Source organism: Micrasema longulum, unplaced genomic scaffold (genome assembly GCF_059751315.1).
Source record: "Micrasema longulum isolate JH-2025_06_02 unplaced genomic scaffold, ASM5975131v1 h1tg001047l, whole genome shotgun sequence".
NCBI lineage: Eukaryota > Metazoa > Arthropoda > Insecta > Trichoptera > Brachycentridae > Micrasema > Micrasema longulum.
Window position 1 is genome coordinate 118,309 of NW_028278235.1, and position 17,107 is coordinate 135,415.

General features: G+C 30.8%; 1 protein-coding gene across 1 annotated transcript; it reads right to left on the reverse strand.

The window, feature by feature from the left end:
• Nucleotides 1-2,707: 2,707 nt before the first annotated feature.
• Nucleotides 2,708-13,868, reverse strand: Gr21a (Gustatory receptor 21a). The gene is made up of 8 exons (XM_088232972.1): nucleotides 13,820-13,868; nucleotides 10,997-11,095; nucleotides 7,739-7,911; nucleotides 6,554-6,753; nucleotides 5,042-5,187; nucleotides 4,237-4,433; nucleotides 2,913-3,074; nucleotides 2,708-2,827 (listed from the first exon to the last, which is right to left on the reverse strand). The coding sequence occupies exons 1-8, from the start codon at nucleotides 13,851-13,853 to the stop codon at nucleotides 2,708-2,710; spliced, it is 1,131 nt and encodes a 376-aa protein (XP_088089098.1). The 5' UTR covers nucleotides 13,854-13,868.
• Between the last annotated feature and the right edge of the window lie 3,239 nt (nucleotides 13,869-17,107).

The window sequence follows — 17,107 nt, forward strand, 5'->3', positions numbered from 1 at the left end:
TGTATAAATAATGTTCATGGATGTAATTTATAAATGTATTCGGATTGCTTTCAAGGTTGTTGATTCCAATCTGTTATTCAAATAAATAAATGTGTGTCATATCAATACTTAATTCTGCATATATTATCCATAATAACCTTTGTCATGAACACAATAAATATAATACAGCAGCATGCATTACTTGTTTTTTTTTTAAATATCAAGAGGTTTTATCTAAATTTGCTACAACAGAGAGAGAACATTCACCACCATCAAAGATGTTACTACATTATCTCTGTTTAAATCACGTCTGAAGAAACATCTCCTTTCTCTTCCTTAATCTCTCCTCCTTTCCCTTTTCCTCTTTCCTCTTTCCTCTTTTTTCCTTTTTCCCATTGAGTAATAGTTTCGATTTAAGGTAATTTATAAACAAATACGTTTATTTCTATTTTTATATATCTTTAAATTTTTAATCTTTTTTTTCTATTGAATATGTTCTGTAACTTGAATTATAAAAATAAAACTTTTATTTTATTGGTTGGTTGGAAGAAATTGCCATTTGGCAATAAGCCCGCCAATGTACAAATAACATTATGTACAAAAAGTTAAATAAATAAAATTCTTCACAAAAGTCAACAGATGGAAAAGTTAAGAAAATGTAAGTGTTTAAACATGGGCAGAATGGTGAATGTTATACAGTGTGTAAAGTGGCCGCTTAAATCAGCCAATGACGGATTATAAGCCCTGTAAATGCCTAGACTTCCATTTTCCCTTCTCAAATATGTTTTCCCTCTCTGTTGCAACAAATTTAGATCTAAATAATTCCCTAGGGAGGAAATCCAGCCTGTCTGCAAACATTTGGACATACTTAAAACATTGTTGAAGATGTTTCACTTTTGAAAAATCAATATTGTATTTGGTTCAATTAAAATTGTTCTCTTTTGCCCCTTTTTAAAATTATTTAAATCAGCAGACCGATAATGCTGGTATAGACACTTGTTAATTGATTTTTAATATTATATTATAACAGGCATAGAAATAACCAATGCCTTTTTTTAGTACAGGAATTTTTAAATGGGCGACATGTATTTCTGCGGGCTGGTAGAAATACTCAACGCACCAGCGGTCGGGAAACGCTGACCTAAAAATCTGCTTTCTGTGTCCAGGCAGGTGAAGAATATAGCTCTGTATGTGAAATAAAATCAGAAGCCTCGAATCAGAAGTGTTTTCGACTCGAATGAACAAATCGAATGGAGATAAGTCCGCCTCGTTGTGTAGAGGTTGGTGCGTTGGCCTACCATTCTTAGGTACTGGGCTCGATTCCGGGCAGAGTGGATGTGAAATATTGATTTTAAAGGCTGTTTAAACTGTTATATTTCATTGTTCCTGGACTGGCACCTGAAGCTTACCTCACTTTCATGCAACAGCTGATCAATATGCTCTGGTCATTACTGGGTGCGGAAAGGGGAATGGTGATGAAAACCCCGCATATATTTTCTAAACATTTATTATTTTTTGCTTCTATTAGCATTATTATTAGAATTTTAGCTATAATGCTTATCCCATACCTAAGTGTTCTGTGCTGTGTTTGATAAGAATTTTAGTGGTCTTGATATATTTAACACTCCATATAATAGGCATAGAAGAGAACTAACATGCTTGATTCAGAATAACAGAATAGACATTTTGTCTTTTTTTGCTCTCTATTTCTCTTCATCAAATCAAATGGAATTTTCCGCTCCTACTTTCCTTCATTCATCCTCCACCAGTCTAGAGTTCAGATAGATTCAGGATAGAGTATCTTATTTTCTATTTGTTCTAACATAAAAATACAATATATAATCTAGGTATATTATATTTTCAATAATCTATTATTTCTTTATAATATTTTTTTTTCATTTCAATAATACATTGTTTTCAGAGCGGTAAATATATATTTAGATATAAGTATTCATAGAAAACAAGCTTGTATACAACAGATCGTCATGATTGTAGAACAAAGACGCATGTGATTTTCATCAACTTTATATGAGAGCGGTTTTTTTTTTTCGACACTACGTCATAACTAAGTACAAAAGTATATCCTTTGATACTTGGATTACTTATATATATTTTTTTAAATCTGAAATATAAAGCATCTGTAAAACGTTTTCAAGATCAGGTATAAAAGAAAGTCAATGTCTCATTTTTCGCAAATCTGTCTTTGTTCTACGATCACGACGATTTGTACATCTAGGTATTTATAGCCTAATAGATATTTAGAATTTTAATACCGCTTTGGTTTCTCCCTTCTGTATCTATTTAACTATTGGTATGTCAAAAACAATTCCATTTGGATCTATGTATAGTATTTTAAAAATGAAATGTTTTATGCTTGCAAGGAACAAACTGTTTTTGTAGTTTATTTTTCCTCTTGAAAAAAATCTGTTATATACATGAAAGTACATATATGTATGTTCTATTTATGTAATCCGCACACATCCCACAACCTATAACCCCCCCCCCCCCCCATCTACAAGTATATGTAATGTATATTATGTGACGTTACATTGATAGTCCACTGAATATTAGGCTGTGGTCATTGTAAAATATTAAAAAAGTACGTCTTTTATTTTCACAGAAACTCTTTGAATGGATATAAAAGTACTTCATGAGAAAAGGTGATTGAATACTTATTTAGTTGACAATATATAATGAATATTGTGGAAACAAGGTTGCCCGAGCCTTTTCAGTGTTTCTCTGTCAAATTATCAGCAACAAAAGTTTTGTTGCCTTTTCCACTTTGTCTTAATAAAGTCAACTTGAATTGCATCAAGACAACCAGATATGTTGCAATAAAGGAAATATTCTGGAAAAAACACGTGAACTCTGTATTATAAACATTTCGAATATGGGTAAATTGATTGAAAAGTAAGTAAAGAACAATTATTTACCGTTGTAAACAGCTCTCTGTTTATATTGGTGTAACCATCGAGGTTCATGATTGGCGGATTTTTAGAAATGGCAACTAGGAACATTTCAACTTCTCTCTGAGTACTGTGGTCAACTACGGATAAGTTGACATTTAGAAGCCTTTCCTGAAACTCCAAGCCCACCTATAACGAAAAAAGGATTTTAATCATGTGTACCATTTTTTATATGACACTAAACATATGAAAAAACTATTCATTCTAAAAATACCGGAAATATCAAAAAAGCACTTATACTCGTGTATGCAGAGACAAAACTTAAGGTGAGGAAAGAACATTCTATTGTCTTCACCTTCGGGTATTTCTCTGCATATGAGATTAGAATGTACTTTCCTCACCTTAAGGTTTGTCTCTGCATACGGGTATTAATATATAATCGGCACATATAACAAGTTTTCCTAACGAGGACTCCTAAATTAATTTTCTACAAAAAATATTTCATAATATCGTCGAGATCGTAGAACAACGACGCATGGGATTTTTTTCAAATTTACTTGAGAGCGGTTGAATTTTTTTTTGATACTATGTGTTACAACTTGATAATTACAAAAGTGTACCATTTGATGCTTGGGTTAGTAATATACATATATTTTTTTTCAAACCAGGAGGAAAGCATTTATATAACTTTTGCAATATCAAACATAAAAGAAAGTCAATGTTGCATTTTTTGCACATCCATCATTGTTCTATGATCCCAACAATATAATAATAATAAAAAAATCAATAATAACAAAATAAATATCACACAAATGCTTTATGACTGCTCATGGGTAAACCTGCATAAAACAACAAAAAAATTAAACAATTAACAACGGAGAACGATGTAAATATGTTCATCATCATCATCATTACCTTTCCATAACTAATGGTGCATAGAGCACTGAATTGGTACACTAATCGCAGTGTATCATGATCATTTTTGCTACATGAAGGTAAGATGATCAGTCTTACGCAAATATGTTAAGAAAAATAAATAATCAATTTAAGAAGGATATTATGTTACCTAAATATATTTTTTCCTTTTCATTTACATGAAATGGAAAAATTGAGTTATTGTGTATGAAAATTTCGTAATATGAAAAAAAAAAAGTTTCTAAAAAAAAAGAAATGGAAATTGATAGGTTGAATAAAATTTATCAATTCATTAGTTGACGCAATTATAAATTGTACGCAATCATTATTAAAACTTACAGTTTTTTATAAGTTATAATTTAAAATACTTAGTACACTTTATTTATAAAATACTATATTTATGGCTATAATAGAGGTTTGTGTCCAAACATAGTACCTTTACAGAGGCGTGGTAAGCTTCATTGCATATTATAAAAAGTAGTCCCATACAGTAACCTCCAAGTACAAACAATCCTATTTCTTTGTAACTCAGTCCATGTTCCAGAATCTCCGACAGTGATCCATACAGGGATACTATTGTGGTGAAGAAAATGACCAAACAGTAGATTCCGTACATGTTGGAATAAGCTCGCCCTGCGTAAATATTTTCTTGGAATTAGAAGTAAAAAAGGATTTCGAAGAATTCCCTAATTTGGATATTTGAGAGAAATATTTTCAATAGGCTTTTCATAAACATAAAGTATCTTTACAAAGAGTTGTAGGAAATGTTAATGTTGGGATAAAGTCTTTTACAAATTAATTGTACGAGTAAACTTGTGTGTTTTTTAGAAATAATAAGAAAAATAAATCAAAAGTGTTCACCGTGTGAACTATTTTTTTTTTCAATTTAAACATTACATAACAATTATTACCATAAAATTTTCCCACAAGTTTTTTTGTAATATTTGGAATTTCAAGCTACTCTTGGCTGCCATTTTCTAAATTTTTTAGCATGGCTCAATTTGCCAACACTTTGTTAAAAAAGTTATTGGGAATTTACAAACATTCTTTGCAAAATGATACAAAATAAGTTAGTTGTTTATATTGTAACTAAATCATTTCTTTACATTATGCCTACAAATTATTACACCATCAATACAAATCATATCTAAAGCCCGAGAGTGTATTTAAATATGCTATGTATTCAATCATTTGTTTGATTATTTGAATTTATGCTAGATTTTGATAACCATGAAACAAACCAAGTTGCTGCATCATATGTGAAAGATCCACCCAGAGATGTCGGTATTCTGCTAATTTCTTTGAGGGGTGGTCACTCTGAAGAGCCTTGTGTAAATTGCGAGCAAGGCCCTTAGATGCAGTGCCAAAGGCATTGCAGTTTATATACCTGTAAAGAAGATATAAGGCTTGACAGCTTTAAACCAACCAGCATAACATCTATGTTATAAAATCATCCTACATATTTTATAAGTTTCTGTTTTGGCCACTGTCCAGGTTTTAGCTATAGAAGGAGGAAACGAGTAAGGCAGATGTGATTATGTGACTAGCTAGAGGTCTATGAGATAATTTTTAAGTTGACAGTAATTTCTTGACATCAGATAGAGAGGACGGATGTTGCATATAAATAGTATCGACATTGAAATTTATCACGTGAAAATTGGTTCATTCAGTTAATGTATGCTGGGCTTAATGTTAATTCGCCGGGCTAATGTTAATGTTAATGTTACGGACTAGTGTTAATTAACCTGGCTTTTGATTGGCCGATGTCGCTCTGAACTCTGAATTGGGCGTTTGAAATGTGTTCAATTTAAAGATATGATTTTTTATACCATTTAAAAAAGCTTGTTAAATATTGTGTTCCAGTAAAAAAGTTTAAAATATAATTTTGAAAACCAAATCATATTTGAACTTTGACAGTTTTTTCAATCGCACAGTTATTTATTATACGAATTGACAAAAAAATAAATTATGCGGGGAACATTGAAAAAAAACAACCATTAATATTTTTTAAATATATTTTTTGTTATGCGCAAAATGTTAACAATGTTTTTTGTTAGTCATTTTAAATTGTTTTTTAAAAACTTCCAGTATTAATTTTTTGCTTAAAAGAAATTATTATTAACTAACAACCAAAGATAGATAAGTTTGTATTTTCTAACTGTAACTAATCACACATAACTTTAGCATGTATTATAATACTTATATGGAAACCTAACTGGTCTATCAGAATTAAGTTTCTATGCATACCTATTATTATTTTAAAATAATATGCTATTGTGTGTTATCTGAGTAAAATAAAAATAAAATATCACTTTAATATTCATCTTGTGGGTAGGGGTCAGTGCTAAATACGCATCTGATTTCACTGTGACCTGAGTAGATCTATTGTGACGGGTCCCCGTAAGTTAGTTCTCGCCCTCCAAGCCTAGATCTTTAAAGAGCCCGGGTGCTAAATGGAGAGCGAGTGTTTTCATCTTGCTAAATATCCCCTTTCAAGCCTAAGTCCTTAAAATAATGGGCTCTTAGGTAACGAGTGAGTGCTTTCACATCCTCAGGTTTAACAGGATACGGCTTTTTTTGCGATATAAACCATCACATTTATATAAAAAGTGCACAGTTGTTTCATCAGCTACACTGCAGAACCTACACCCAGAAGTTTAAGAAAGGTTCATTGTAGTAAGGTGTTTATTAATTTTTCAATAATAACCCTTACTTGATATCAGCTAAGTTTCATTAGGTCAATCTTGTCTTACCAGAGTGAGCAGAAACCATTGAGCATTGCCACAATGTGGTAGTACGCGAAGGTGTGCCAAAGTGCAAAGTCAGGTTGCAGGTAGTACTGTGATACAATGATGATGGCGCTAAAGACCCAGCAGAAGAAACATAATCCCCACGTCAACACATACAGGTTTGGGAAGACGATTGGCTCCCCTGTTATTTTGAAATATTTCAACTGTAAAAAGTATAAAATTCAATTAGAATCAACATAGTCATCATTATAAGAACCTCATTAGATCACTTATTTAGCAACATTTATTCTGTGTCGAGCATTCTGTATGTTAAATAGAACCAGAACCATGGACAAATGTTTTCGACGAGATGGATACTCTCAGGTAAAAGTCTAAAAAGGGAAATTGAGATGAAATAAGTCGGCCTCGTGGAATGGTTGACGTGTTTACCTTTCAAGCTTGAGGTTGAGAAATAATATAGACTCAGAAAAATATTTGAGAAACAGCAATGGGTGCAGTTAGGAAATTAGAAGCACCGTTTCTGCGATCTCCTAATACGGTATGACTATATATAATAACATAATATCTCATATTGACTAGGCAATGGATGAAAATACCCGAGGGATTACTTGCAAACCCAACAAGTTCCAAAACCACACTCACGAAGGATGGGACACCAAAAATAAAATAAAATACTTAAACTCATTAAAATAGCATTATATCAATTCATTAGTTAACCCAAAGAAAATTTGTTGATAATGATCCTTAAGATAAAAATAACTTTATTGAATTTACTTACATATAACTTTGAATTATCTATCCTTACCTCTGTTCTGTATAAATACATTTAACTCTTTAATAAAGATACCAGTCTCGAAGATGTCGCGAAAGCGATGAAACCGGTCACTGGATATTCCAAATTTGTGGATTAAAGTATCACTCGTGTTTAATTTATATAATTAACACAAATATATCTCAGTAATGGATATTTCTAAGTTTGCTTCTTATATCCTCATATAATTATCAGAAAATTATCAGAAAATGGGAGAAAGATTTTTTTCACAGGAATTCAAAGGAAGTTTTTATGATTTACTCAATTGTAAATAACTCGGATATCTGATCCGTGAGCTCACAACGCTAGCCACGGGACCACAGCCCGATTTTGCTTTTATGGCTTTTCTGTAAGGGTTGTTATACAAATACTTGAACCTGGTAATGAGTCCACATGTTCTTGAAAATGGCAACTTCCGGACCGTGCCGCCATGAGGCCACCGGAAGTAGAAAGTGCGGAATGAGGATGCTGAGAAAGATTATGTTATAAACAACTTCATCAAAACGCTTATCGGAACTTTTTAGAAAGACGGCCAAACGATCTCTGCCCACTAAAAATACAAAAATATTTTTAAACAAATTAAATATGAAATAGTTATGCAGAAAAGTCAAAATAAGTTTGTGAATTTGTAAAAATATTATGTAATTTCAACTAAATGAAAGTATTTTTTATTATTACCATTATTGTTTTGTTTTTAAATAAATATTAGCATTTTAATAATTTACCCAAGTATTTCAATTTTGGTGGCCATTTTCAACGAGTTGTTAACAACCTTAGAGTAATATTTCACTCCGAATAGAGAAAGCCTATTGCTCTATTGCATAGAACAAAAGCTTTCCAAAACTTTGGTTTGGTTTTTAGTTTAACAACAAATGTGTAATCGACAGTTTAGATTTGCGCTTGCAATTCTCGACTTGAGTATATACGGCCCGTTGTACTGCTGTAATCTTTTTTTTTTTTTTTGGAAAAAGAAATATTTGCGTTCTTATGATTTACCCAAATATTTAATTTTGAGGGCCATTTTCAACGAGTTGTAAATAAATCACTATTAGAAAATGGAATCGAGTTGGGGTAGAGTGGGATTCGAACCACGGACCTTTGGTCGCTAACTTCGTAGTTGATAATCATAGAAAGATTTTTGTCCATTTGGGCGACTATTAGCTGATGGCGTTTTATTACTCTAAGTAAACAACTCACAATTAAAACATGTAAATCAGGCTGGGTTAGAGTGGGGTTTGAACCTCAAATCTCTGATCCACGAGTCCGTATCACTAATCACGGAACCACAACCCGATGAATGCATTTTTGCACTTTATTATTTATTTATTTCACTTTTTGTACATAATGTTATTTGTACATTGGCGGGCTTATTGCCAAATGGCAATTTCTTCCAACCAACCAATAAAATAAAAGTTTTATAATTCAAGTTACAGGACATATTCAATAGAAAAAAATAGATAAAAAAAGCTAAAGATATTTAAAAATAGAAATAAGCGTATTTGTGTATAAATTACCTTAAATCAAAACTATTGCTTTATTCATTAACTTCGATATTTAAAAATAAATATTATTTAAAACTTATAATAAACTAATGTTTAATAATCCTTTATTAATGTGTTAGTGCCTGTCGGTGAACCAAGCAACCATACAAACATCATTTGTGTTAGTAGGCACACTAGATGAAAACTTATTGTTACACACAAGTAAAGCATAGGGTATTAATGATTTGAATAGACTGTACACAACTAAAAAAGAAGCATCTAGTAAAATATTAATGTATTATTTGTTAAAACTAATTAAAATTATTTTTCAAATATTTATGTATAGGTATGTCGCACCTGAGTGATAATAATGGCACAAGTCGAAAAATTATTTTTTAAGTTAAGTAGGCAGGAATGTTCTTGAATATATTATTTGCTATCTGCACAATTAAGAGGAGACAGGTTCTGATTTTTCTTCAAACAAACCTCTTCCCTATAGTATCTAGAACCGCCTTAAAACCTACTAAAGCACCCAGTTTTATCTGCCTTTTTTGGACGTGCGGTATATAATTATGAAAAAAAAAATTTTAAAACGGAAAATTTACCGACACAGAAAATTTAATTCTCAAACTCATTCTAAAAAAAAAACAACCAAATCGGTTCAGATTTGAGGTGAACGGAAAGCGGGACAACGAAACGTCGATTTTGTCGATTTTAGTTAGACATAATCAGTCCGAGGTGCAGTTGTCTTTTTCGCACAATGTTCAAATACCTATTCATCAAAGACTCTTAACGACATAATTTTAAAACATATTTATTTGGCCTTAATAGCATATATGCCAATGTTAAGCTAGGGTTTCCTGGGACAGCGGTGCCCGTATCTTAACGGCCGTAGTGAACGGTGATGCGGTGGACAGCCTTCGTAACGGTGACTAGAGAGTGGTTTTATTTTTTAACGATGTTTTCAACACCGTTTTCCTAGGAAACCACTATCTAGTCACCGTTACGACGGCTGTCCACCGCATCACTGTTCACTACGGCCGTTAAGATACGGGCACCGCTGTCCTAGGAAACCCTAGCTTTAGACTATCTGTTTTTAATTTTTATATACAACATTTTTATTTGATTTTTAATATGTATTTTCTTTAATTTGAAGATAGAAAAAATAAAATAATTAGTTTGAGACCCCTGAAACATTATATATACAAGCAGTCATACTTGCTACCTAGATGGGTTCATGCACATAGAAAGTAAGTACTTCTGACTTTGCAACAATAATCGACGAATCGGAGATTCAGTCTGTTTGTATAATTTACTCATATAAATGTCTATTTATTTTTATTTTTGCTGAATTTGTGTGCCTAACAATGTGTGCCTATATTTACAAACCTAAAATGCATATCTTTTTTTAAACTTTTCTTTTATACTTTACTCTTATCTCACTACAAATCTTTTATTATTTTTTTTACTTTACATTACTTCTACTGAGTTTAACCATAACAATGAACTATGTTTTCTTTATATTATATAACTTTGTATTTAAATTTAAATTTGTATAAATTGGCTACGGCCGTTAGTTATAATAATAAATAAATAAATAATGGTTTATTCAAATTCAAGAAATAATAGTGGTACTATGGTCATTATGCCATTGTTATTTCTGAAAACACTTAAAATTAGATGGTAAATGTGAGTGAACTTTAACCCTTTAGGTGTCACAAGCGAGATATCTAGCACATGGTATAGTGTAACATGAACATTTGTATATAAATATCTTGTATAAGTATGTTTTACCGTCTAAAATTAATAGAGAAACTATTCTACTCTTGATTCCGCATGATATTCTTTAGTAAAACTTATTCCTATTGACAGTGTTTTTCTTTTCCAAAAGATAATCGTCCTAATCCTAAATCGATTAAATTTGTCTGGCAAAAACGGGCTCTTGTTTTCGCGAATAAATGTTTATTAATAGTGCGGACATGTATTGTATTCATAACTGCTCTCCTGTAAAAAATAACTTTTTGAGCTGTGCCGCTGTTATTTCCGAGTTGCAATGTGTACATAAGTACATACTATTTAAAATTCGTGTAAGATCGCAGTAAAAGAAAAGCTTTTCTTGAATTTTTAAAAGTAAAAATCACAAAATTATCTTACCCATCACAACTAGAACGGTCTCAAGACTCCAAATGATATAAGCCCAGAATGTTGCCGTTGAAATCCATTTAAACGTTGTCCTGTTTCTTGTTTGCTCCTCTGTCAATAAAAAATATTAAATTATTTATTTACCGAGCAATAAAGAGTAATTTGACTTCAGATTACAACATTTTATTGGTGATGTTACTTATAATGAGGTAGGTTAATAAAAAAAGTAAATAAATGAGAAAGTTTTTCTTGGCGTTATTATTGTCATAGGTAGTGTTTATAATACTTTTTCATAATATGTTAAATTTTCTGCTTAATTAATACATTTTGTGCTATTTTGCGCTGCTCTCTCTGTTATACATTGAACAACACTGATAGAAAATCTCACTACGTGTTAGCGCGGTGGTACGCGTGGAGTTGAGAGCGAGAATGCATGTAAAATATAAAGCACGAAATCCGTTTTTTTGTGATTATGGCTAGAAATTTGCGCCAAAGTAGCAAAAAGCTCACTTGTTAACTAACCAAATATATATTGATATCAAAGATTATTAAACTGTAAAGTTATTAAGTTTGCACGGGGGAAAGAAGAGACAAATGTGAATTATTATTGAAAGAATTCCTTCAGAAAAACATTTAAATAATGTTGATACATTATTAATTATGGGATATGATTATGCAAAAAATGAAATCAATATGATGATTAAAAAAAAAGTTATTTAAAAAATATGCTACCAAGGGGAGCCTTAGGTCCGGAAGGGTTAAATTTACGTCTTAAACTCTGATCAAAATATAACTAATTTATTATGTAAATAAAAGACGAGTAATAGTGACTGGTTTCACCCCTTTGCGACATCTTCGAGACTAGTATCTTTATTAAGGAGTTCAATGTATTTATACAAAACAGAAGTAAGAAAATTGTTGAAATTCTCGAAATTAATAGATTAAAATAAACCCGACATAGAATTACTCAATGAACAGATAACACACGTGCATTCTCCACTACTTGAACCATTGTAATATATTTTTACTAATTACTTTTTCCACTTTATTTTTCAGAAATCATAATTGACAAAAATCACACTCACAAAGGATGGGGCACTAAAAATAAAATACTTAAACTCGTTGAAATAGCATTATATCAACTCATTAGTTAACCCAAAAAAAAATTTATAATGATCCTTAAGATAAAAATAACTTTATTTAATTGACTTTCATATAAATTTGAATTATCTATCCTTACTTCTGTTTTGTATAAACACATTGAACTCTTTAATAAAGATACCAGTCTCGAAGATGTCGCGAAAGCGATGAAACCGGTCACCGGATTTCCTAAATTTGTGGATTAAAGTATCACTCGTCTTTTATTTATATAATAAATGAAAATGAACTTCCATCAAGAATTTTCAAAATGTAACTACTTCACCGTGGGCGGCAATACCTTTTTCCACATCAACATGGAACCTACAGACAGTCTCCGCAAGCAGATGTGATCCTGTATTGCCGCGCAATTGCGATAAGTTATTTTAGCGATCGCAATAGTTCCCAACTATTTTGTAACTGTAACGGATCCTCGCAGCGCGATTTTTTTACCAGTTTGAGTTCTATGAATTTTAGTGCAAGTGGCCTGTTCAACCCATCATCCCACGAAACTGATCGCGAGAAAAATTCAAACAATAAGGTAGAAGACCCCCAGTATAAGGTGAGTAAAGACAGTTCTACATACAGTTCGCACCAACTATGGGCAGAACTCCCCCCTGATTCACTTGGCGCGTAACTATAATGTATTTTTCAATAACATAGACATATTCGACTTCAGTAAACTCACTTTTAAAACAAGAATTAAAAAAACTATGTTTTGAAAAAAAATATGATTCTTTATAAAAAAATATATATATGTTTTTACATTATAAATTTAAGATGTTTCTATTCACCCATATTAAACACACACTCACCCTGTCCATAAACCCACCCTCACACCCATATACACTCACACACATATTCACATACCTACCAAAACCACACTCCACTCACTTACACACGCATCCTCACACAAAAAACTCCCACACGTGCACTTCTATGAATTAATATCTAACTGAACTGGATTTTTATAATTGTATTTATGTGGAAAACTGATTTGGCTTTATTTTATGTTTTTTTATAATGTTGCGTATATTTTTTTGTATTGCTGTTTTTTTTCTGAATAAACAAAATAAATAATAATAAAAAGTGTTAATAACGCAATTTGCAACCAAAACATACGAAAAACATATAAACCACCGAACAAGCGGCCTGTCAATTGTGCGTCTATCGATCTTCCGGTAGATAGTGCGATCAGACGCTATTATTTATTTTAAAATATTATTATTTTCAAAATCCTCGCTTCACTTTTTACTTGTAATGACGTTCTCTACTATTTGTTCGGCGAAATCGTTTATGATTCCCAAACGAATTTGATAATGATGGTGACACAAGTATATTTAAAATTTGTTGTTATTTTAAAGCATTTTTATGATTTTTATTTTAAAAAAATAACAGAAGTTTCACCATTTAATCCAATATTTTATGTCTAGGAAAAAAAAACAAAATTAAACATCATCATTATCGGGTTGTGGTCCTGTGGCTAGTGTCTCGGACTCACGGACCAAAGGTTTATGGTTCGAATCCCACTCTACCCCAACTTGATTCCCATTTTCTACTGGTGAGTTATTTAAAACTCGTTGAAAATGGCCCTCAAAATGAAATATTTAGGTAAATCATAAGAACGCAAATATTTATTTTTTAAAATGAAAAAAAAAATGTATTAAAATAATTTACAATTTATTGATAATTTCATACCAGGTGCAACTCTCATAATCGGCATGATCCCCATCAATTGGAATAACGTTAGGAGACTTTTAGTTGTATGGTAGAAACTGTCGTGTTTTTCCAGTAAGGATCCATCTTGTTCAGTTACATATGGCTTGATGTAAGACTGGATAGAATTTTCAGCTAAAACAAACGTTTATTTACGTGTCATAATGAGAAAGTTCAGTGCTACGAGAAATTGGTTACAAAATATATAAAAAATACTGCATTTAATTGTACGGTGTAGTTTCCCAAAAATGTATGAAAAAAATAATAGTCACAAGTTCTAGTGAACAGCTGTTTAGGATAACCAATCAATGATGTGTTTTGATATATTTCTGGTTTCCGGGATGTTTATCGAGTTTTCGTACTTACGGGGGTTTACATTTTAAATATCTGGACAACTCACTGACGACAACCAGTGAAAGTCATAGACGGAGTAATTACGAAACTCAAAAAATCATAGCTGTGATAATACGATACATAGAAAAAGGTTTTTTTAGTTTGTCATAATTGTTCAAATTTGGTTTCCAACAATCTGATATTTTTTTGATGAGATGTGTTATCTTACCAAAAGTATCCACAAAAGCTTGATTTTTCTCATTTATTCGCCTTTGATTTTCTAAAAACTGCTTTTGATTGGGATTTCTGGCGAAATAGCTCTTTTTTACGTTCATTTCGATCAAATTAAATGAATATCCAACGCAAACAAAAATTATATAAGTTTAAAGGGAAATATTTAAGGCGTGTGTGTCAATTGAATAGCAAAATGCGAATGGCTTAACTGACACGATTACAGGTTAACACCAGGTGTTAATTTATTTACGGGAGTGATACGTTAAGCGACATTTAAAAGCACTAAGGTCATGTGGTACCACCCTAAGTGTGGTCTTTGTATAAATTAATGTTATATACTCAAATTATAGTCGAACTTTAAACGATCAACCACAAAAGCGACTATTACTTAATTGCTCAAACACATAATAGTATGTTAAAAATTTTTTTTTTCATATTTTGTTTTTTTTCATAGTTGGTTTATTACCAAATGGTAATTTCTTCAAACCAACCAATGAAATCAGCAAAATATTACTGATTTTAACTGAAGGGGTTTTTTACAAAAATTGCATGACTGACATTAGAATCTTTTCTCATTAAATGCTAAACGAAAATTCTGTTTTAAAAATAAACGAAACAGTTTGATTGTTTTGGACACAATATTGTAAAAAAAATGTGGTTCGAATCCCACTCTACCCCAACTTGATTCCCATTTTCTAAAAGCCAGTTATTAGCAACTCGTTGAGAATGGCAAATTAAACTTATGTATTGGTAAATAATAAGAACGATTATTTTTAAAAATTGAAAAAAAATGTTTTCCATTAACAAATATTTCTTATTTCCAAAATAGCCATCGATGAAAAAAAATGCGGAAAATAAATTGAATTGATACGATATTTTCTGAATAAAAAAAAGGTTTTAAAAATGCGTCTATGAATCATAACATATTGTCGGCATAACTTATAAAACTAGTAAATCACAAACTTACTTTATTTAGGCGTAGAGTTCAACTTGACAGTTTTGTTTTTTTTAGTTCTATCATTTTTGAAAGATTTTCATATTTTAAAATATTATTTCATCTTTTATAAGAATTTGAATCATCTCTAGACATTAATAAAACTAAATATGCTGAATTTTTTTATATATTTTTAAATAAAAATAAATATTTGCGTTCATATGATTTACCCAAATATTTAATTTTGAGGGCCATTTCAACGAGTTGTAAATAACTCACTATTAGAAAATGGAATCGAGTTGGGGTAGAGTGGGATTCAAACCACGGACCTTTGGTCCGTGATTCCGCGATACTAACCACAGGACTAAAATTCGATTTATATAAACATAAATAAATGCAGCCAATCTAAGAACACGTATTTCTATTAAGAATAGACAGTATCTAGAAAAGTAGAAAATTGTGTATCTTTTAGAATAATACGAGGGTTGTGTAAAAAATAAGGTTCTCAATTTTTTTCAGGTTTAAGGCATTTTTTATTTGAACTGAAAAATACATCATTGGAAAGCTTAATTTCTTAACTATTTTTCAACATAATCATTAGATTTTTCAACGCATTTTTGTTGACGACTAAATTTGAAAACCTTATTTTTTACACAACCCTTGTAGAATCTGATTTTGAGAAACCGAACAGAATAGCGAAAATGAAATGTAAATGATATATAATACAAATGTATATAAAAAATTAAATAAAAGCAAAGCAAACTCCCAGTCTGAACAAGAATTTTCACTTTATTAGAGAGGTAGAAACGTTATTATTAGTTATGAATGTACAAACCATTTGTAATTTATAACTTATTTTGTTAACAATTTTTTTTCAATAAATAATCTAATATGTTTGCTAACAATTTAATGTTACATAATTGCAAAATATATAACTTTACTTGATTGTACCTATTTTCACAGTTTAACAAACAGAACATGTATTATTTATCACAATAAACGCCGATTTTTGGCACTAACCTGAACTGAAACTAAAAAACAGATTTATTTCAAGAGCAAATTGTGGCGAAGCTTTTTAAAAATACATTTTTTTAGTTATGCAACACTGTACGAATGAAATATACATTTTACACACATATAAATTATTTGAAGTCCTAACAGAAAATATCAAAATATCGTTTTTAACCATTTTTGGACTACGAGTTTTACGAGATAGGGTGACGATATTATAGGTATACTGTAGTACGTGAGATTTTTATAGTATGTACATAATTATGTAGTATCTATGGATTGCTGTTATAAAGTATTGTATCTGTAATTGAGAACCTTAATGGAAAATCAATGAAAGCACTAAAGCATTCTTCCAACTACGTTCAAACGGTAATTAATTTACCAAAGGCTAATCAATCAAAACTACACACGTATAATTACAACAGGATGGTATTTTGATATTTTTCATAAATTATTGGGAACAAACTTCGACTATTGACCAAGATTTTTTTTCTGCTGTGTGCAAACGTGTAAAATCAATAAATATATAATAATAATAATCATTGTTTATAAACAAAAATAACAATTGCTTTATCTACTACTTACACACTTACGTAATAGATTTATCTGGAGCATGTCTAGTCTGCCTAATTAGGTACAACCTGTTTTAAGGCAAACATTTTTATGCAAAATAAACATTAACATACATATTTTCTAATAGAATACGTTTTTTTTTCTTCATTCCCCTTCCACACCTAATGGTACATAGGGCACTACAT